Raw genomic sequence first — 24,305 nt, 5'->3', positions numbered from 1 at the left:
CCCTCAAGTAAAAAATCATGTTAATCTTGAATCCTTTCCAGGTAGGCAAATGGAAACTAGGAAAGCATAGCCTTCCTACAGATAATGTGAAACATGACTAAAAAGAGTTTTGACAGTTTTTAATACAAATATGACATGCAGCTAATAAGTTTTAAGTGGTGCTTCAAAAAGTATACTTAATACCCTAAGGATCTTCTAATAAAAGTGGAGTAGAATTGGACTTTCTGCGCTGCCAGGTACTTTGTAATAGCTTCTTAAGACAGGACAATGATTTAATTGTAATTCTTCTTTTAAAAAAAGCCCTAGTAGGTGTTCACAATGTGAAGATTAAGAACCTAATTTACTCATTGTCATTACTCTATTTATATCCTATTTGTAACTCCACATCATTACATGCCCCATGGAGTTCAGACTAGTATAAAAATGGAATAGTGAAGTGGTGAAACAAAGTTTTTTTATATTGAGTACAATGAAGAAGTACTGTGTATTATAAAAGCAGTTCATTGCATTTACACTTGTTTAGCTTAAAGGAAGGTCAAGTTTTCAACAAAGCTACACTTTTTATTAAAAATGTTCTTAGCTTTGAAGTAATACAGCTGTGAGCCTTCTCCACACGGCTAACAAGTTTGCTGTTAAAAGCTGTTTCTTTTCAGGTGGTCTGCTCAAGCTTTTGAAAGCTCTAGGTAAAAACTTCAAGTTCATTACCTTTTTTTTTTTTTTTACTTAAAATGCAGAATTTGCCTCTAAAATATGTGTATGGCAATGAGCATTTTCTGTGAAATTCATCTGTAAAATGTTTTAATGACCAGTTTAAGCTAACAGCTCTGCCTTTTTGAATTGAAAAAGAATAATTCCTTGCTTAATTGCTAGCTCGTATCCTTTGTTTCTTATGATTTTGTAAGTACCTGTTACATAGATAGTATTAAACAGACCTTAAAGAAAAAAAAAATCGCTGCATTTTTAAAATAAATCATCTTAATTATAAGAAATTATACTATAGCATTAGCATATTTAGAGCCTCCCATTGCTATACAGTGTTGGGAAAGAACTTTCAGTGACACTTATTAAATCCAAATCTATTCAGTGGAATTGCATAGATACTCTGTTTCACAACTGTTAATTCATTAATAGTATGTGTGCAAGGGGGTAAAGTGTTTAAGCAAAGTGTGATTATGGGAATATGACCTCATTGGAAACATGGTTCATGAGCAGCAGCTCAGCACTGAGGTACAGTCAGGGAATCCCTGCTTGTTCCAGGCTTCAACCCAGGATTTCTAATGTCACCTTGATTTGGCTTCTGAAAGAGAATGAATTTTTCTGTCATTTTCAGTGAGATGAAGAAATGGTGAGCTTGAATGAGTCTTTGGTTAGCTGAGATATGAAAGGACGTTGGCTTGCTTTTACTCCTTTTATTTTAACCATGGAGACATTAGATGTGTAATGAGAATGACATGGAAAAGTTGATAACAAATTGACTACTATACTACAATTTTTCAGCAAAATGTGCTTACCAGAGTTAGTAAGAAACACATGTAAAATATTCAGGATTTTTCTGCACTGCCAAACAGCATTGTTTAAATACTGTCCTTTGTGTAAGATGTCTGGGGTGAAAAATAAACAAACAACTCCCCCTCCTCCCTGCCCCGTTTGGAAAATATTATTGAGCAAGTAAATGCATAGATAGCTTATAAATCAAAACAAATTCCAGTGTTATGAATCCAGTGTCAGTGACATTCAGTGCTTTTAGGAAATAAGGACAGATATATAATTTATGATTAAAGCAGTTCTGGAGCACGATGAGTGTGCTGAACCCCTACAAAACTCAGTGAATTAGAAAAAGATTAAGCTTCCCGATGCACATAATTTACTAAATGGCCATATAAAACTTTGTTGACCACCAGAGGGAGCCGATGTTGTTACATATCTGCAGTAGGTAGAAAGTTGCCATAATGCTAATGATGAGTTTTAAGCTAATAGATACCTATTTATACAAAGTTTTTCAGTTTGTTAAAAATACCATATAATTAAACCTAGCTGACTGAGTTGTTTTGTTTAGCAAATAAAAATACATTTATTTTTTGTTATAGATTTTAAAAAATCAGTTTCATCACAAATAGGAAAATGAAGATAGAATCATATTTCTAGGTGATGCCACTGTGGTGGCATCAAAGGTATTGTCTGAATTCTTAGGGTAGCTGTGTTCAAAATGTGAAAATTAATGCATATGCCTGGTGTATGTGCTTAAAAACAAATGCAAGGAGTAGGTCAGGTTTAGTGCCAATACAGAGAGAGGTGATCTGCTAGAAAGGTTTATCAGCTTGAGTTTTAGCATTATAAAAGCATGAGTAGATTGTTTTAGTAACTTTCCTCTTTTGCAGAAAAATTACTTTGTTACCAGCAATTCAGTCACTCAGAGAGTAAAATCTAGGAACATCCTTAAGTGTTTTTTCTACCTGGAAAGCTTCCTCTTTTTTTCCTTAGGGTTGAAATGAGTGTTTTCTTTCTCACTGAGCAGCTCTATTTTTTTTCTTTTTCAGTGATAGGGCTGTAGAATACTAAATTTTGAACTCATTTCATTTTTTTTCTTTAAAAAACGTGCTACTGGTTCAGAACTGAAACTTTCTCTCGACAGGTAAAATATGGAGCGAATATTCGAAGTATATTAATGGAAAAAGGAAATATTTCTCTTTTTGTTAATTTTTAACTGTAACTCTTTAAAAGGTGTCCATGGCATCTAGAATGCTCAATTGGTAGAGAAATAATCCACTCCAAATCGTATCAATTGCAAAGGGCTATGATGCATTTATTTATCAAACATAAGGCCATGCAATCTATCATATGCCCATCGCCTGCCCCTGTGTTCTGCATTTGTAAACTCTGTGGTCATGATTCTCATACACTCATCATTTGTGTTTACAACCACTTCAGTCCTGCTTTATTGTTCTGTCCCAGTATAAAAGTGCCTCTTTGTGAGAGATGGGCTGTGTGTGTGTATATAAGACAGCAGTTCCATCTTCCAAAGTTGGCTTCCAGTCACTGTCATGACTCTCAATATATATTTAGTACATGCAGTAGGCACCATTTAACTTTCCGTACTAAAATACATGTTATTTTAGAAGACAGAATGTAACTTATTCCATCCCTCCAAAATTACAGCCATGTTGCGTTTTGATGTCATTGCAAAACTATGAACTCCCCCCTCAAGGACAGTGAGACAAACTTGCTGTCACCATTTGCACACTTCTTATTCAGATATCTCATGTATAGTACGCAGATAGGTTTCTGTATATCAACTGTATGGCTAGAGAAGTCCACTGTTAAAATTCATAAGAAGCTAACATTAAAAAAAATGGCATAATTAATTCTTTGTTTATCCAGAAGAGCTTACACGTAATAAACTCTGCTGATTTTTGCTGAGGTAGAGAATGAGGGAGGTGATATTTTATTTTTCTATGCAAGAATGAGCTGCTTCATTCTTGATTGCATATTGTTTTGTGATGCTTTGACTTCTAGTGGTAAATGAGTGTTGAAAGGATCAAGCCCAGTAGCAAGAGTGAACCACTTTAGACATTGATAACACACTGAATAGGTATCAGCTACTGAGTCCTTTGTATCCCTTCCCTTGAACAGGAAAGATACTTTTTTTTCCTGTTCAGTTCTCTTAAGAAAATAATAAATTTGGGTCGCCCTCTGCTTAATTTTCTCATGCCTTGAGAAAGTTCCAATGGAGACTTACACCTGTGTAAAGGTACCACCAGTTGGAAAGGAGGTATTTTGTATTCCCTTACGTGTTTACTCTGCTGCCAGCCACAGTATTGGAAATAATACCTGTAGTCTTGCAAACTTTGAGCCAGAAGTCAGTCCTACTGTAAGGGAGCATAATTCCTTTGAATATAACAAAATATTTTCTGGTTACATTAAGTATGGGACTGGACTCCAGTGAATCAAATATTCTTCCTAGCCTCATTTCCTGTTATTTAGGTTTTTAACTAGTTATTTACCCATTTTGTAGAGTTTGGAATAAACCTTAACTTCTCATTTCCCATCCTGACTAAACGTAAAGACATTTCTAATTCCCTAGCAGCCCATTTCTGCAATCCAAGTGGTCTGTGGATAAACTTTGAATGTTTATTCTAACTTAAAACTCAACTCCCTTTTTTCCTCTTCCTTAGTCAGAATATGAGCAGTTTAACTCTGTGACCTGTTACTTTAATAGCTGAGTGGCATCTTATATATACTCTGTTGTACTTGAACAAGCAAATACGAAGAAGTCATCACACCCATCCAAGTGGAGAGACTTACTGCTTTACAAGACAGACTGAACATGTGTCCAGCCAAATAACATGCATGTGATGTGAGTGTGTGTGTGAGAACTGTAATCCTGCATATGAATTTGAAGTTATGCTTTATTTACACAAAATACATACGGGCCACATCCAACTGGAAGGTTAGTGTGTGAAATAGCATTGAAATTTGTACTGCAAGATCCTACTGATTTAAAGGCAGGCAATGCACAGGGAGCTACAGAAAGCAAATTATTTTGTTCTCTGTTCCAGGCAGGTGATAATACCCATACCTAAGTGCTTGCCCATCCTTAGAGATGCTCATACTCAGCTTTTCCTATTACCACTTCTAAGCAGTAAACACTGACTAAAATGCCTGCCTGCTTTCTTCTAAGAAATTGAGAATTCTGGCCATGCACATTCAGTTCTGGGTTATAGGGCCTGAGGGAGCAAAAGGCTGAGAGCAGAGACAGAGTCTCTTTTGTCAGCTCCTTTTGTGGATTCTATAATTGGATCCTGGCATGGATAAAATAATTACTTTCTAACCTACTGTACCATAAGCAAAGGTGGGGTGCAATGGAGGACAAAGACATAAAACAGAAGAGGAATGAGGAAAGAATGAGAAAGGCAGACTATAACTGACAACTTTTTTTCTTTTAAGACTCTTGTGATTAAAAGGTGAAAGTAAAGTCACTAAATATATGGTAACCTCCCATAAACAGTGAAGGACTGGTGGAGGAGTATCTACTTACTTGTTAGAGCAAAAAACAGTACAACTAATTTTTTTACTTGAAGTATCTAATGAAAATTATTATAGATATCTGACCCTTAAAGCAGGTAGGTTAGTATTTATCTTCTTTTCTCTCCCATGATTGTTTTGTTCCTCAATTTTTTCACTTGACAGGAAGTTAAAAACTAAAATATAAAATATTTTTTCAGATTGTAAAAACATGGAAATTAATGGAGAAATATTTTCCATTTTTTTACTTAAGTAAAAACATGCAAGCAACTCTATGTGTAAGCTGTATCTATAGGTGTAACAGTAAAGACTCAATGGCCAGAATTTAAGAATTCTTACAATTCTTAAACTATAAGAATCATGAGGAATTATGTAAGAATTATAAATAATGTCAGAAAAACTAATCTACTAGCTTTAAGTTTAAAATAAGAGCTTCCTGCATGTGAATTTTACTCCAAAGAGATGGAGCATTTTGGATGCTAAACACACTCTTTTCTTGATATACAGAAAGCCTCACAGTGGACTGCCAAGAGCTATAAGGGCCAGCCTGTATCAGTTCCTGGTATTGCTGGAAGTAGAAACTATTTTGGGGGCTATTGCTGGAATGCACTGGTATTTTTTTCTTGGTTTTATTCTGAAGCCCTGTCACCGTTTGACTCAGGTTCGACAACAATGCTCTCGATCCCCTCCCCCTCCCACCCAGGTAGGGAAGGAGAGAGAGAAAAAGAGAGAGACTTGGCTGGATTGAAAACTAAACTACACAGCTTTAATTAAAACACTAATGAATCATACAAGAAAATATATACAATTATATACAGATATATTCAGGTATGGGCAAAAGCCTCTCGCCTCCCCCCACCCCTGAACTGGGAAGAGACCCGAGGAATCCCGGAGCTGCTGCTGGAGAAAGCAGAGAGTTATGGGGGTCAGGAGAGATCAAGGCTGAGGATCGACGGTGATGGATGAACAGAGTCCTCCCTGGACACTGGCCATGGACGGAAGAGAAGGGGAGAAGAAGAAGGAAGGAAGTTGTCTCCTGTGATCTCTGACCTTCCTCTGAGCTTACGTAGATATATGGAATGGAATATCTTTGGCCAATTTTGCTGTCTGTCTAACTCAGCCTCCTACGGGGGGGTCACAGATCTCCCCATAGTGTCTGAGCCGGCAGAGTGAAGGTGCAGCCTTGAAGCCTCAGGAGTTAGAAAAACATTCCAGTGTCTTATCAGCCTAGCAGAACACACTGTTGCTAGTTACAAGAAAGCTCACTGAAGGAAAAAAAAAAATCACTAAAAAGAAAAATTGGCTTCATCCTGGCTCAAACCAGGACAAACCCTTTTTGGGTACTACCAGTCTCTCAGCCATGTTAAATCAGTGCTCAGGATCGATGAGATTTTTTTTTTTACTAGGTAAAACTTCTACTTGCTTCCACAAAAAATGAAAGATTGTATTTTTTTTTTTCCAGAAGAAATCTTATTTCAATTAAATACAATGTATGTGAACATTTTACTATTGAAAAAATATATTTTTTAATTTTTAAAACCCTTCTCCGCTTGTTTTCAAAAAATGAGAACAATATGCTGAATAACTGACCAGTGAGTTAAAGAAACTTAGAGGTTGGAGTGTCCAAATTTTCCAAGTGAAAACATTTGGTAAAAAAAAAAAAGCATGCATATACTGTAATTTGCTTGTTTGCTCCACTCCCTTGTGGACATGCCCAGCTTCCTCTGTACCTGGCAGCTTTCCTATTCTGTATTCATGAAGCTAATCAGTGGGATTCAGATGTTCCTCAAATAAAATCATTTGTCTTCAGTTTGCTCTTACAAAGGACACAGAAGGCTTTTCTTCACATTCAGGGCACAATAAATACATGCTGCTGTTCACAATACAAGGCTTTGGCAATGTATCGATTGCATTAAAAAAAAAAATAAAAAAAAAATCCTTGCACAGGGAAACTCCTTGCGGTTTGTCCACGGACTTAAATTGGTGCCTCTGAGAAAATTAGCAGACTGAAAGCAGTGGAAACACAAGTCTTTAAACTTGCATGCTGTAATGGGCAGAGTAATAACAAAACACCAGCTTGATTCTGTGCTGCTCTGACAGGGGCCACTCTAAGGTGAGAGTTTTTCGTGATGAAATTATGAGCAATCAGGAGAATGAAGATAATGTTTGAGCATTACTGTACAAACTGTACTGTACAAAGTGTAACAGTGGCCAGTCACACCTGCTAAAATTTTTTTGGAACACAATCCTTGTGTGACTTTTTAGAAAAAAAGAAAAAGAAGAACTGGTTCTTTGTAGTGTAAAGAGGAGGTGAACTTTTTTAAAAAAATAATTTTTATTACGGATAAGAAGGGGAAAGAAATGGGATAATGAAGAGATAAATAATGGTTAAAAAAGGGGAAAAGTAGATGGAGGAGAAAATCCCAGGAACTTACCTTCTTGAATTCGAAAACCAAAACGGATGTTAGGATTTGGGAATTTTACCACCCCTTTTTTCTTCTTCGTTGTCTTCTTCTCCTTCACACCCCATTAAGTAGTTCCTCAAAATATTTCTTTTGGACTTCTGCAATAATGACTCAGTTCTCTGGTATCTAAAACCCATCACACTCTGGGTGTGAGCTAGTGGCCATAATGTTCTTCTATCAGGTACCCCTGGAAGATAAAAGAGCATGAGCTTTTATGTCAGCACATACATGAAGAAAGTCTCCTTGCTCTGCCCTTCTACCTTTTCAGGAAACTTTTGGAACTGAACTTTAGAGTGCTCGTCTTCCTGACTAATTCAGGAGAAGTTGGCAGCCAATTTAAAAGTTACCGGAGGGTTTCATAGACAGCCTTACAAACCTACAACAGTGTGACCTTCTCAACCTAATTTCTGTAGGAACTGAAGCTTAAAAGCAAGAAACTCGAAGACATTTCCAAATTTCCCGTAGGAAAAATGACCTTTTATGCTGATCCTAATTAAGTCCATTAACTCCAGTGAAAAATTCCCCCAAATAGCTTGTCTGTTTTGAGGGTATGATCATAGCGAACCTTCAAATTCTAGAAATGGCCCTGCTCCAGCAAAGCACTTAAGCATGGTTAATCAGGTACCCCATTATATAGTATGCACGTTATTACTGAATGAGCTGTGTAAATGAAAGCTTTTAAATGCTTCACATGAATAAAAATACAGACAAATCTTCCCTGTGGGGATTCATCCCATGCAGGAGATATCTGCAGCTTTGCATTTTGATCAGTGTGCGGTCCAATCCTGCTCCCACTGAAGTCAGCAGCAAAACCCAGCTGCCAAAGTGGGAGCAGGATCTGATACTAACAGCACAAAATATGAAAGGGGAAAATTTATTCGAAGTGGGTGTTCAGATGATGACCCATTTCTTGCATCAGGCAACTGTTCACTATGGCACCAGAGGTGACACTGCCATTAACATTTTACTATCCACAAGTCAGTACAGAGCATAACATCCAGTTACCACTCTTGCATGTTTGCATTTCTTCCTCCTGGTATTTCAAGTTAATAGGGAAGGAGAGCTTCAGGGCAAAACATGATTGATGAGATAATAGGCTTCACAAGAGGACTATGAAAGAGCAGGCCAAATTCAACTCTGACTTAAGTATTGCCATCTCTGCTTATGTCTGAAATAATCTGATCTAGTTCGTCTGCTGTCAAAGAGGAGTGGTGGCATCACGGTGGAGCTTTCCTCTGAGAACTTTTTTCTCCACCTGTCTAATACTGCCCTCCATACTAGGCTCCCAGGGAGAGCTTCAGTGTGTGCTGCTGAAAGGTATAACCCCATGGCTAGAGCCTGAAGTGGAGTTGGTGATATGCTGCATTTGATTCTTGCCCCACACAGTGATTTCTTGGCTATGTCTGGGTTGCTGGAAAAGAAGTCTGTCTCTTGCCATCCTTCCGTACAACCAGTTGCCTTTATGGGCTTCTGCTGTATGTCTGTGGCTATTTGCTGCTAGCAAAGCCTCAGGGTGCTTGGCAATGTTTTAGGTGGTGAGTGTGCTTGACATGCCCTGTCCTGCTCACTGCCCTCGATTTGCCCTCATCCCAGAATGGGAGTCTGGTTTTCAGAGTGCCTAGGAAATGTCCTTTGAAAGTGGTACAGTGTCCCCGTGGAGAATATTGCACAAGATCTTCAGGGAGATACTTAGTCTAGTCCTCAGTTTTGTTCTTTGAAAGAATAATTCTTTAATGAGGAGTATCAGAGGGCAAAATGTCATAGTGATGAGAAGTGTTCAGGTACTCCAAGGAGTGTCTCTCCAGGTAGATAGTTCCATTAACATTATTGGACTTCTTAACAGCTATGAGAAATTTGATGGCAGTGTAACAGAGTGTGAATTTGCAGTAAAAAGTATAGTAACTAAATTCAGAAAAGAAGCATGCTTTTTTAGGGTAAAATATTTCTAGAAATACTGTTGCAAAGTAAAGCACCAGCCAAAATACATTGAAAAGCCTGTTATTGTTTGAACTTCGGAGAGGGAAGCAGGTATTCTATTGATCAGAAGGTCCAAGAGGAGTCAGTTAATGTGCATCAAAACGTCAGTAGAGCTTTGTGTCTTTATAGCACAGAGGTGTATGAAAATGTTTTCATATCTATATTTGGAGCTAGCTACTGAAATTCTTCTGTGAAGGTATTTACGTTATTGGTGGTTTGGCTGAAGCATGTTTTGGCCAATTAAATGGAGTTATTTTGCGCCATCCTAATTGTAAGTTAGACAGGTGGCTTGTGCATGAAACATTTAATTTTCTCAGGGCTCTGTGATTGAAGATCATACTATAGATACTACCCTATATAAAGATGGAAACTGATGTAAGGGAAAATGATGGGTGCACTGATGGGGGAACTGCAGGACAACATCAAAGATCTGAGTAGAATGAGATGCCATGAGGATGGGTAAGAAAAAAATTTGCAAGAGTGATGAAATCCCATTTTGTTAACCACTACGCCTGCCTAGAGTTCACTCTTAGCTTTTGGTATTAAGCAAAACTAGTATTTGTTGCCAGTACTGCCTAGCAAGTCTGCATTATTAGGAGGGTACTAAAAGCATTTTTCCTCACTGATGTAGTGGTTCTTAACAGACGCTCTTATATCTCCAAGACAGGTATACTTTTATCTTAATAAATTAAAAACAACTGTTCGATTTTTTGTATTATTTTTAGTCTCTAATATCTAATAGTTTCAGTACAGATTGGCCTGATTCTCTCCCACACTTCCTCACTTTCAAATAACTTTTAATCAGAAATAAATGCACAACTGTGACTGGAATGGTGTCTCCGTATGATGGAAAGAGCTCTTAAGTCCTACAAGTGTGTGTGCATGTATGTGTCTTAGGGTTGGGTTTTTTCTTCTTCTTTGCCAAGTTTGCTGACAGCTACCCTCTGGAGCAGGAAAGTATAATTACAGTGCAAACGTTTTTTATGTTTTTCTCTGGATTATTCTGGAAATGTGAAACTGGAGTAGAGATAATTAATTCATAGAACAGAGTGCATGAGGGAGAAAATGGTGAGGTTTAAAAAGACAAGTTGAGCAAATGGCATTTTTTTTCTGTGGTCTTTAAAATCACCTAATAAAACATTGGTTTATTACATAGATGCACCAGTAAATTCTCATTTTAATCATTACACCACATACGCTTTTCAGGCAATTTTATAGTGTGTTCTCTAAGGTGGCTCATGGAAATCACCTTCACAGTCCATTTGTTTAGATTCTGCAGTGTGCTTGAGTCAAAGCCGACCACCTCTGTAAAGGATGCATATTGCCAAAATCTATCACTTAAGACTAATAATTCCCAGCAAAATACGGAGAGTGGTATTTTCCTTTCCCACAAAGGAGTCCTACAAGCCCCATTATTGATCACAGCACGTTACCAGTGCTACACAGAGTTATTTATGAAGTGCAAGTCTGAAGCTATCTCTTATATACTCTTAAATATATTTCTGTGCTATCGTGCTCCTCTAACCGACGTTGTCGTCTTGTTCATAGTCGTTTTGAACTGCACAGATCAGGCATGCTGACCCTCTCCTCACACCAAAGTAAAGGACCAACTAGAGCCTTGTAGTCATTCTAGGTTGCTGTTAATCTTGGATCATGAACACCAGGAAATGTTGCAAAAGTCTCCCCATCATACTTTGTTGTGTATAAAAGGAAATTAACAATTCACACTACTTACTCATTTTTTTAAAATCTGTCCTTCTCCAAGCCAAGTGGCAATGTTCTCCGATTAATCAAGAAAAGATCTGCTTTGACACATGATCCTTTTCCTGCCAAAGAGCATTTTGCTCTTTGTGTTGCTTTCATGACATCTGATCCCTTTGAATAAGGAAGACTGGTTACTGGCTATGATGTAGAGTTGTCAGAGAGTCCAAACAAGGCTTTTATAAAAGCAAGGAACTAGTAGGCTCAAGAGAGTGCCAAAAAAGAGAGGATGAAAAGCAGTTTTGCCACAGCAGCAGGGTTCTAGGTCAAATGGGCTTTGCAGAGAGATCAGAGAAGCTTTTTCAGTCATTGAAGAAGGAATTGTGGGAAAGAAATGGGGATAATAAAGCCCAATATGTTAATTTTCCCATCTTAAAATATGTATTGCTGTTAGTTGAGAATTTGTTCTTTGTTTGCTTGCTTGGCAAGTGTTAAAAATGAGAGTGAGGTTAAGCAGACATTTACTTGAAGTGGTAGTTTCTTCTGAGTCCTTAAGAGCTAGCAGACAGTCTTACCTAGTGTTGATTTGAGGGAGAGTTCACAAACATTTTTAGCAAAGGTTTGAAAGGAAAATCAAACATGAGTGCACAGACCTTCACAGTCACTTGCACATTGGAAAAGCAATGGAGGGGCTGGAATACTCTTCAGTTCTCACTTCTTGGCTTGATCCTATCTTGTATTGCCTTTGGTGTAGAAAACATTATTGCCAAGAAAGCTTTTGTAAAAGTTACAATACCTTTGGTTTTCAATATCAACTAACAGCAGACAGGTTTAACCTCACGGGAAGTGCTTAACTACCTGAAATTGCTAAGGCAGGTTTAATCAGTCCACATTGCATTTCTTCTTCAACCATAGGAGAGTAGATCTAGATAGCTACATTAACTGTGATTACCTTGGGATTGACTGTAGAAATGCTGAAGACTCACAGGGTACATCTAATAATGCTCTATATGTACCTTTCTAGTATGTCTGGTGGGATGTATCCTTTGAGTCTTTTTAATTGGCTAGCATGTAAAGGAATAGATTTACTTCTGTTTGCAGATTTTGTGCAGTAAGAATGACTGCAGTAACAGAACCTCATGGAAAACATGAGCGTGGGGCATAAGACTGGGAAGGAGACCGAAAATATCTTATTATGTGAGAACTGGGAATCACATGCAGGACTGTGTGAGTCAGCAGTGTGCCTTTACAGTGATGAAGCACTAACCACAGACTGGGTTGCACTAGCAACAGCGTAGCCAGCAGATCAAGGGAAATGATTAGTCCCCTTTACTTGGCTGCCATGAAGCCAAGTCTGTGTCCATTGTCCGAAAGTGGATTCAGTTTTGAGTTCTGTGGAACAAGATACCAACAAACTAGAGCAGAGGCAGCAGAGTCTGGCAGAGGCATCCAAACATGTACTTGAGGTCGCTCAGGCAACAGAGCTTGTTCAGCCTGCAGAAAGGAAGGGTAAGGAGAATTTGAACTCTGTCTTACATCTGAAGGAAAGAGAAGAGCAAGCCAGACTTTTCTCTTGAGATCCACTGCAAAGGATAAGACTGCAACAATAACAAGTTGCAGCTAGAGAAATTTAAATGTGGCATTAAAAATGTTCTTTATGGGGAGAAGCATTAAGCATCGCTCAGGGAATGATTTGTGATTTCCCAGAGAGACTGTGGAGTCTCGGTGCTTGTAGATCTTCAAAATTCAGCTGCTGAAGGTCCTGAGCAACCTCATCTGAGCTGAAGCCTTGCTTTGAACTAAGTGAACTCCAGAAGTTCTTTCCAAATTAAATTACTTTGTGATTCTATGACCTAAATGAGCTGAGCCAACATTAAGCTGCTTTACATTCTCATTTTGGAGGAGGGCTGGAGCTGCAGAGCATGGTTCCTCAGCTCAGCATTTCCTGGCCTCTCCTTTTTCTGAAGGACAGTTACAGGAATTGGGAGAGGAAAAGTGCCTTGGACCTTGATTCATTCACTCCCACCATGCTTTTGTTAATATGTAACAGTAGTCATCTCTTTCTTTGTTTCTTATAAGTAAAAAACAAACAAACACAACAACAAAACAACACGAAAAGAATATATGTAGGCTGAAATATGCTAAGATGCATTATTGGATTAAAATAGTCTTAGTTGCAATGAAAAGTCTGCCCATTCTGTCTTGTGCTTTAGCTGCTTGCTGAATGTTTTTTAACACCTGTCTCTAGGTACAAGTTTTTGATCGATGAGTGAAACAAATAATATGTAACCAGGACACATTGTACCTGTGTGAAAACTCTTAAACTAATCCTGCGTTGTCCGTTTTCATAATCTCTGTTAATCATTGCCATAATAAATGTTTTCTTTTCCCATTTGTTCTACCAGCCTAGTTCCAAGTGTATGAAAAATTGTACATTTACTTCTTTTATATGATCTTTTGTGACAATCTAACTTTTTACTGCCAGTACAAATAATTAGAGCAGTGTTTCTTTCCTTGCTAGAAACTTTAGGTACTGTCAGTGAAATAATTGTACTGTAATTTGGGGATCATTATAAGAATTAATATTCTTAAATGTTAGAAAGTTTTTAATATTTCTTATAAATTCATTGTAATAGGCCACTTGAACTACAGCAAAGCAATTTTAATCCATGAAAGGTAGGTTTTTTGGCAGTGGTACAAGTGATGAAAGGAATTGGAAAATAATTGCCAACCTCTTAGCAAAAACTCAGAGGTATTAGAGGAACTCTGCATTTCTAAAACCATTACTAATTTCAAGTTATTCACCATGTGGGGGTTAAACCAAGTGTTGCCTTTTTTTAAATTGTTTTGGATGTACTGATTCTGTCATCATTTAATGTGACAGTAAACAGCCAGCAGTGCTGCATAAGCAGAAGGTCGCAGCACTTAGTGAACAGTTACAGCATGACAAGACTTACATACACCTTGGTGCCCATTGGACATAGGGAGTGATGACTTGGACTTTGGTGACTTTGTGAGTTTAGGGTAGGATATGTGTCTTTTGAACACTTAGTTCCAATTCTGATCTCATTTGAAGCTGGTGGTGGTTGTTTTCGTAGGAATAATCAAATTGAGTATTTTACCCGTGGTAGTCTTCATTTCATTACTCTTAAATATTCATTTCTGAAAGTGCTGATTAGCATTTAAACCAGATGAGGTTTATCTGTCTCCCTGTCATTGGCATTCTGTAAGAGTAATGTGTACATATATGCAGTATCAAACTGCATGAGTGTAGATATGACTCCTCTAAACTCTTAAGTTCAGTGTTTTCCTAATTACTTGCAGCCTATTGAGATTAAAGCGACAAGATCTCTTTTGTGTTAAACAAGAAGCTTACATTCTTTAGTGATGAGCTACTCTCCTGTTTCCCTCTTGATAATCATGGGCAACATTCTTGCAAACAGACCGTCCCAGTCCGTCCCCAAGAAAGCCTTTGTAACTTGTGGTTGACCTAATTGTGCAGCGACAGCATTGCTGCTGCTAAGCAAGGGAGATCACTGGTATGACATTTACTTGGGCTTTGCCCAATCTGCAGCCTGGAGCAGGACGTAGGCTGGTGGCAATGCATTGAGGGTCTCTCTCTGATTTCATCTGTGGGTGAGAAGTCCCATGGAGATTTCAGTATGACTAGGAGACTGCAGGCTGAGTTTTACACCCCTTTCAATATCACACCCCACTTGAAGCCAGTGGGCAAGGTCGTATGGTCCTGATAAAGGATACCAGCATTGTTACACTTCTGGAAATGCAGAGTCTTCCAAGGTACATCAGTGTTTCAGTTAATATATTATCTGTGTGGATTGTCAGGATTGTCTGTGTCCAACCCTGAAGTACTTGCTGAATATTCTGTCTTCACCTGGACGTGTCTCCATGAGATCTTGGTGATCAGAGCACATACTGAAATATTCTTAATATCATGACAGAGAAGAAAGAAATAAATGTCAATAGCTTTCTTTATTCAGCCAACAAACAGCCTCAGTAGCTGCCGTCATTGTGATCGTGCTGTGCTTGGTGTGTGGTGGTTTTCTGCATATACACTCCTCTGAGAAATATTAGGCAAAAATCACAAGGTAGAATCGCATCTACTACTGCATATTAACCAGTTCTCTGTGTATAATTAGAAAGTTATAAAAGATACTTGCTGATTCCTGGAGTCAAAACCTCTCAGTAAAGCTGAGGTAGGCTTCTTTCATGTCATGTGTCGTTACCCAGTAATGCCCATCCATCTTCAGTTTGCACCAGTGCAGACTTAATCAGGCATGTAGAAGGAAGAATAGTTTCTTACTTAAGTCAACCAAGGATGGCTGAAAATTCTCTTTGAAACAGGGATGTTTCTTAGCTGCAACAAGGTTGTTAACATGACACACAATAGGCTTGAAGACAGAGGGACATCCTGGTTTTGCTTGAACACAGGGAACTTTTTGAATAGAAAGGTGTCTTTCTGTAATCTGATGCCTCAGGATAAAACTGACTTTGGATTAGGAGGTTCTGACACTGAAATAAATGCTAAGATCCAGAGGAAACATAGGGATTGATTTGCACGTGGATCCTCATAATAAAAGATTTGGGTTTCATTTTGTTTGTCAATACGTAGGAAGAATATGGGGGATGGAGATCCTCCTGTGGAGCAGCTTGCTGTATCACATCAGGGAGAGAAAAGTGTTACTACAGGAGGCAAGCAGGACTATGTGACCAATAGAATATAAATCCTGAGCAGAAAGATGCAGGAAATAGTTCCAGGCAGGCGAGGATGAGATGAGGAAATGAGACAGCTAAAGAGGAAAAGCCTGAGAACCTTGTGTCAGGAACTGGAAATAGGTACTTTGCTGTAAATTGCTGTGCCAGCTATAATATGGAGATCATTTATGGCATCCTGGTGACAATAGATGTGGCCTGTGTTAAACAGAGGTCTCTCTGCATCAAGGTATACTGCATTGTGCATTACTTCAAAATCTTCCTGTGTGCTTCCACTCTTTGACTTCCACTTTTTAAATTGATTTATTTACTATCCTGCCTTGCTCTGTTTTTAACGTATTGTAGTTTTTGCTAGTACTTTGGTGGTGTGTTCTTATTGGGTTTTTTCTTAGTTTGTTACCTGTTCATTTACTGTCTATTTGTGTGGAGTTTTATTATTTGGTATTTAATGCCCAATTATTCGTATTTCTCCTTGAGTGTTTTCCTAACTGTAAGCCTGTCATGAGCATACCCCTATCCTCTCCGTGACACATACTTTGTTCCTGTAATTGCCATTTTTAGATGGAACAATCTCCTGGATTAAACATGGAACCTAGAAATAAGGTCAAAGAAATCAAATAACATTACTTCTGAAGTTACAATAGAGTTTTTGGATCGTCTTCAGTCATTAATATCGATGCTTGACAGCACTTACAACTTCAATCATGATTTGTAACCCTCTGAATTTTATTACTTCTGGTGTCAGAAATCAATTTCAGTACTTAATGGCATCTTGTAACCTCAGTCAAGGAGAATGTTGGTTTAAATTATTTTTTATTTAGTTTTGCTCAAAGCTTAACTTCTAAGATACACCCTTACAACTTTATTTCTGTGACATTTTTGACAAAGATATTTTCAGTTCTCTGACTTAAAGAAAATACTTTTGTGTATACAACATAATACAGAAGTATTTCTCTTTATTTATCATTGTTATTGACCTGTAGTTTAATGTATGCTTCAAAAAAATTGTAGATTCTGACCCTAAAAAACAGTGAAGTGTATGTTTAATCTTAGTCACTCTTGGTGGACTGGGGACATCTCATATACTTAATATCCACCACAAGTGTCTATAAGATCAGACTATAAACGGTTGTTTAATCTTCCTTTTGCTTGCTGAGGTTGAAGAAGAGAATGGAGCACACTTATCATTTCAAATTAAACATTGAGATTAGTCTTTATTGATTCTTTTTGATCAAAAGAAGTGTGTGTGGATTGATGCTGTCGTCAGTCCCTTAATAGTCTCAGTCATTGGAATTACTGAACTTGTTGAGAGTTCCCATTTTATGGCATAACTGCAGGATATAGTCTAGAGTTCTACATTTTTTAAGGGAAATAACCTAAATTTTATTTTCCAGCAAAAAAAAACCAAAGCCACCCAAAATAAAAAATACCCAAGTAGCACAGGAAACAAACAAAGTGTGAAAAATTGTACAATGTCTAATCTTCTCTTAAAATTTACATTTATTGGAATTAGACATGCAAAGGGCATATCCCTTGATCTCCTTTATAAATTACTAAATGTTGGCAAAAGTTCTGATTTAAGCATTAGTAGTCTCTACTTTTCTGTACACTTACTTGTAGATTTTGTGTGCTTTGAAAAAGCGATAATTGTCACTCTCCCACTTAACACAACAGAGTATAAAGTGACATCCACTCAGCCAGTTCAGTGTCCTGACTGGGAAATGCTGCCCCTTATCACCTGTGTGTAGACTTCTTATTGGAAATGCCGTGGTCTACTTGGCAGCATGGAAGAGAAAAAATGAGATTATGCTGTTAGAAACAGTTACAGGAGTGATTTCTTTCACCACATCATTTAAACTTTCATCTAATTCTGCAAGAAATTGGCCCTAGAAAGTTGCCTCTTCATAGAACTGAAGAAACTGATTTGCTATGAAAGTTATAAAACCCAAACTCCACAGGACAGGCTTAGCAACCTACCTATCCGAAAGCAAAGAACAACTTTTTTGTCACTTCTCAAATCATTTTTATCCTATATACAAGTACTGTGCTCCATCTTACTATTTCTAATTAATTTCATGTGCTGTTTTCCAATTACAAAGGAGTAGATCTCTGTGTTTGATTCATGTACTGATGACTTTCAGCTAACTTGCCTTGCTATATTTCATTCAGAGAGCCTGATGCCTGCACAGGATAATGTTTGTGTAGTGGAGGAGATGGTTCTGGAGCTATCAGAGGTGGAAGAAACGGCTTCAGAAAGCAGCTGTTTTGCATCTGAGGACACCACAGAAGACTCAGGTGTTGTGAGCTCCCCATCTGACATTGTATCTTTGGATTCACAAAATGACAGTATGAAGTTGAGAGACATCAAGCTGGTCAATGGCTACATGGATTCAGCTGAGGCAGATGTGATGCAGGGCACAGACACGTGTCTTGTAAAGAACGCCTACTGCCGTAGCGTGGGATCTGACAGTGCTCCACAGAGGTAAACATTTTTTGCAACCAGCTCTTGGAAAATACCTTGCATGTCCTCCTTGAAGGGAATCATTTAAGAAAACCAACTTCTGCTTTCTTCTGCTCTTTCATAAACCAGTGCCAATGCCAAGTGACTCCTCCCAGTGAAAAGCTGACTGCCAAATCCCCTCCAGTGACATGCTTGTAGCAACAGGCAAAGGTCACTTCTGTGTGAACTTGTAGTTACATTTCTTGCAAAAGACCGCTGCCCTCTGGAGTTAATTTCTCCAAAAAGTCTGAAATAATTTTGTTACAGTTTGGTTTATTTTGTAGTTCTGATAGCATACAGAGTGCTTAAAATGTTACTATATATTGATCTAGAAAAACAGCATGCGGGTTATAAAATGCAAAATTCATAAAATGGAAAAATGCAAGCCATTGAAAGCCAGGTGGAAAAGGACTGTATTCAGTGAAATTTGAAGTTGGTTTCTGGGTGTGTGCATGCATATATATATGTTCACCTAATGCTGACCTCCACTGGCGTTATACCTTGGAGGGTTTTTTCAAACATATTTCCTTTTTTTTTCTTTTTTTCATAAACAAATGTTTTCCTGCAGTTTAAAAAAAAATAATAAATGCAAGAAGCTGGAATTGAACTAGAAACTGCCTTCAAGCACAAGTGACTCTGACACTGTTTGTTTGCCAAAACTCACATAGTTGGTGGCAAGACTGCAAAGGGAGCCCAAAATTTATAGGACTTTGCAAATATGAACTGGCCAAATAGGAAGCTGTGCCTCCAGCAAGGAGGGTGGCCTGGTAATACTGACAGGGATCCGCTCTGTGTGATGCTGCAGAGTCATGGGACAGGGGCCAGAAATTCCTTTGAATTCTCAGTTGACACAAAGTCTGTGCTTTCTGGTCTCTCTCCGTTCAGCTGCTAATCTGTAGCCCCTTCATAAGAGCATGTATCATGACCTAGTTATTTCCTTCCACACATTTCTGAGGCAGAACTTCATCTTGGATCATGGAATGGGCAATAAATTAGGGATATGTTAGGCCAAAGTCAGTATTTAACATATTGGAATGATCTCAGGGCTTTTCTTTAAACATCAATATCAAGGGGGACAAGGTCAAGTGTCACTTAGATACTTGCTCAACAATACATTTTTCTTGTGATTTGTCCTTTTACAGCTTTTAAAGTCCTGATGCAGTCTCTTGGATGGATTAGATACACTAGTATAGTAACTGCAAATAATGTTCCAGACCTGATCCAAAAAAACAACGCATTAATTTCAGTAGACTTAGATTGGGCCTTGTCAGATGACTAAGCAGTCCCAATTTTCCTCAAAATGCAGGGTCTAAACTGATGGGGAAACACATATGCACGCTGGAGCAGGGAGAGACATTACCCTGATGTTGAGCAAAGACATCAAAGCAAAGCCCTGTATGAACAATCCTAATCAGCATTAATTATTTTGGACTTTCCTGTTTTCTTAGTCAAATAAAAGAATGACCATAGATCATTAAGTGACACGCTCCTGCTTGGAAGTCAGTATTTTCTACATCTCACTTCAGCCAAGGGTACATGTTCTGTACATTCCATCGAGGTTAACCTTTGTCACACAAAGAAACAAAATTTTTGATAGTTGGGAAGCGTGTAGAAAATGGAGACAATGGGACATTTCCTAAGCTGGTCAACAGGACTGCTGCTCAGGGATCTCACTGAGCATGAGGAGTAGAAGCTGGAAGGGTAGTGTGGTGGTGGCAGTCAGGGATGTGATTACTCTCCCTGCTCAGCCACTGAGAGGCCAGTTCTGTCGTACTGTGTCCAGTCTTGGACAATCCAGGAGAGAGGTTTGCAAACTGGAGAGGGTCCAGAGGAGAGCCACTGAGAGGGCTAGGATGCTGGAGCATGAGAAGTGTGAGGGGGAGTGGAAGCAACCAGGTTGTTCAGCTTGCAAAAGCTATGTGGGTGAGGGAAGACCTGATTGCAGTCTTTCCCTTTTTTCCCTAAAAAAAAAAAAAGAGGGCTATGGGGCTTCTCAGGGGTACACAGTGAAAGGACAAGAGGCTACCGTGACCAGCAGATGTAAGAGAAATACAAATTGAATTTAAGGAGGAAGATCCTCCAAACGGGAGCCAATAAGCAGTGGAAAAGATTTTCCAGTTTTCCAGAAAGGCTGGTGAATCTTCGTGCTTGGAGGCTTTCATTACAAAGCCTCATCTGTCTTGAAACTAGCTGTGCTTGGAGCAGGAGGTTGGGCTATGCTTTCAAGTTATACTTTTCTGTGATTTTTTTTCTGCCAAATATTCTGTATTTATCTAGTATGTCCATACTTTAAATAGTGGTTTTAGACTGAAATAGGAAACCGAAATTGTTGGTTTAGGACTGCAGTTATTTTTCATAAATTCTCATTATTTTTTAGGCTCTGTGACAGCAAAATTATTTCAGAGCAACTTTAGTGTATAGCAGAAATTTAACATTTGTGATTTATTTTAATCTTACGTCAGCAACTACTTGGGTTGCCACAGGAGTGATGCTCATAGTAGTGTCTTTTAAACTTTAATGCTGTGAATATGCCAGTAATATTTGAAGGTAAATCTAATTCCACTCCTATGTTTGTAAACAAACCAACTTTGAAAATAGTGCTTGTATAAATCCTTTTTGAGGTCAACTTGCTAAGTTTTCAAAAGCCACTTCCTAAGTGTAGAGGGAAGGAAAAAATAAGGAGTTTTTTTTAAACCTATTTGTATGAAATTTTTGTTTTAGTGGGATTTAATCAGTTCTGAGTACAATTTTGAGAACAGCCAAATTTGGAGAACAGGAGTTTTGACTTACACTGTCAGAGCAGCTGCCACCCTACTAATAAAATCTGTTGGGAGACCTGAGATGGTATGTAGTTCTCATGATGAATGGGCTACTTTCAGGACCAAACTACCCTCCTAAATTCCCAAACAAATCCAAGTGTAGTTCATGTGAATAACTGATACCAAATTATACAGAGTTTAACTAAGTTTCATAAGCTACAAAACTCAAAGGAAAAATACATGGAGTTTATTAATTCTGTTCTGTCTTCTAGTCTATGCACCAAGATGCAACTCAATTCTGAAAGGAAGTAAGGAACAAATAAATTGGGAGAATATGTTACTGCTCTAAGGTAGCAGGGGTTAGGAGCAGTGAATTGTAGTCCTTCTTGAGCCTGAGCTCCACTGAAGCCAGAGATTTTATTTAGTGACTAATTTGATGAGGCTTGGCAAAAAAAGGTTAAAAAGAGTAATGGAAATACTTAACTTGTTATTTTAAATTGTGAAGCTGACTAAAGCTTGGGCTTTTCACCTGTTGGAATAACTAATTTATAATGCTGGAATTTATAATGCTGTATACTGAAATGATTTTGTACTCTCTAGGCTTGAAAAGTACCCTTAGGAAGGAAGGAAGTTGTATTTGGAGTATGAATACCAAGTGGTATTTTGCATATGCACTGTGAAGAGCAGAAATCAGGTCCACAGTTCTTACCTAGATTTGGTCCAGAGGCTTAATCTGTGCTCCAGAAGATCAAAAGTATTTTGCCATGTTGCTTACTTTGGTTAATTGTATCTTTAGATTTAATTTGACTTTTCTTAGAGTTTCTGGAATTGTTTATTGGGTGGCCTGGGTGTTCTCTCTGTAGCTGGGATGCCTGATAGCATTACAGTATCACAGCAGTGCCTTCACCTCATCTGCTGCTGAAGTCAAGGGAATCTGTGAGCATTCAAGAGTACAGTCTTTGCGGTGCAGTAGGTTTGTGTGCACACAGCAGCATAGCAGGGTGGCTGGGTCAGAAATAGCACCTACCATGGGCTTTGCACGCACAGAAATGACAACCACAGCAGAGCTCAAATCTCATTCATTTCCCAGAGTAGAGAAACAGAAATTTCTAAAAGGAGGTCCCCAAATTCCAGAGTTTCCAAGCAGGGGTCTTTCCTTCATGGTTTTGTTTTCCAGTAAATGGGAACAATTTGCATGTGCACTCTTACTTTGTTCTCTTTCAAGATTCTTGTTCAAGCAATCTTAATCCAAATACACATATTCATTACCATGTAAAATATAAAATCAAATGTTAGAACACTAGTTCTGCCCTTGGCTCTGCTTCTAATGTGTTATACCATCTTTGTCTCTCTGCCTCTGATATTCCTTTCAGCTACCAGCTGTTTTTTTAGGATAAAAATCATAATGGGCCTATCATATCTCACAATATGTTTGTACAGTGCCTGGTAGAGCAGAATCCAGACTTCAGCTGGAAGTGCCAAGGACTAACTCCATATAAATAACTCACTACATGCAACATTTGGCTGTGAATGTTTTAATATTAAGTGCTGACTGAACATTGTACTACATAGTTTTCTTCCTTCGTATCCTTTCTTATGGTTGATTTCTTTGCGTTATGTATCTGTTCACCGAATTTTAATATATAGTGTTAAATGAGTAACAAGAAAACCACAGAGAAGCTGAAATGTTGCTTATGTGGCATTTAGTACATCTCATGATCTCACAGTGTTGCAACTCTGTCCTCCCGTACCCCCTCCTTTCCCATCCCTTGTATGGTGTCATCATGCAAGCTCCTAGGGGCAGGGATCAGTCAGTTTTATATGCCTGTAAAGCATCATGCACACCTACTGTCTGGAGCTTTATAAATAATTACACGTTAAAAATTATGTTAATATTATTAGGGATGCTAGGTCACGAGATCAAAGTTAGGTAACATTAATATTTAGGCTGTCTGTGTAACCTTAGCTTCCTCTCTTTAACCTTAATTCCCCCTCTTTTGTGCAGTATCATAACGTCTGCAGTTAAAGGGATCATACTCTGTTTTGGTTTATTTTCTTTCTGAGTTTCAGAGCTCAATTAATAGAGCAGGTAGATAACTGTTCATTCTCAGTTCAGAGTATCTTTTGGAGACAGGACTATTTAATTTCCTTTTGCTCTTTTTATCTAACTCATCATACTAGTATCCATGTGCCATGCAGACTTTAATTAATTTCTCTGCAGAGTACTCACGTGAGATGAAAATGTGGCATTATTCTATTTTAGAGAATGAGAGCTGATGTACAGGGTCAAGGCGGACTAATGACCAGTTAGACCACACAGGACCTCCTTTTTTCAGAGGACTGGGCATTAAATAGCATTTCATGTATCAGAATGCAGCTCTCCTTTCCTTCCAAATGCTGTTCTTGGAAGACATTTAACTCTTTTGGCTGAAATAAAATAATAAAATGATCATGGACATGATATAAAGTGCTGCATTTGGTCTGCCACCTAGCAAAGATGTATAATTTCTCAAAGTTCTAAGCAATGGAAATCAGAGGTTTAACAAGGGTCTTAAGAGTGAGTGATTCCACCATCCTCTCTCATAGCAGGAAAAACACTTTGAAATATATTTTTGTTATAATTATTTTGGAAAGGTTGTAAATCTATTAAAATATTTGGAAAATAAATATATTTTAAAATGTAAAGAGAACTTGGCAGTTAAAAAAATTTAAAAATACAGATTTGTCTAGAACAGAAAGATAAAATGCCTTCCATGGGTCTGAACAGGATTTTCCCCTCCCTTAGGTTGCTGTTTCAGTAGCCATGAGAGAGGAATATTTTTTCACGTACAGCTAGTGAAGGGCATAGAGTGGGGGTGGGGGAACCCTCGAGACTGGTTCATGCTGTGGGTCTGGACAGGGATAATTCCATTTCGTCTCTCTCTCTTGGAAGAATTTGTTACCTTTGGCTCTGGCTGGGGTAGTTGAAGCTATTGGGAGGAGAAGAGTCTCTTCATTACCAAACTGAGAAATACTCACTGTTTGCTACAGAACTGTTAGGGTTTTGATGAGTTAGTCTGAAACAAAAGCTTGAAAGGATAGGGGTGGGTGAACTTGTTCTGCTTAATTTTCAGCCCTTTCAAATTCAAATGTTACAAGGTTTTGTATTCC

At 38.2% G+C, this 24,305-nt stretch overlaps 1 protein-coding gene across 1 annotated transcript in view; it reads left to right on the top strand.

The window, feature by feature from the left end:
- Window positions 1-24,305, top strand: part of COBL (cordon-bleu WH2 repeat protein) — a 116,967-nt gene that overhangs the window by 76,193 nt on the left and 16,469 nt on the right. Inside the window, exon 10 of the mRNA XM_010008368.1 lies at window positions 18,066-18,378. Within this exon, the coding sequence (XP_010006670.1) occupies window positions 18,066-18,378 (313 nt within the window). The remainder of the gene's footprint in view (window positions 1-18,065; window positions 18,379-24,305) is intronic.

The sequence above is a fragment of the Chaetura pelagica genome, unplaced genomic scaffold (assembly GCF_000747805.2).
Source record: "Chaetura pelagica isolate M959 unplaced genomic scaffold, ChaPel_1.0 scaffold71, whole genome shotgun sequence".
Lineage (NCBI taxonomy): Eukaryota > Metazoa > Chordata > Aves > Apodiformes > Apodidae > Chaetura > Chaetura pelagica.
This window is presented reverse-complemented; position numbering and strand designations above follow the sequence as displayed.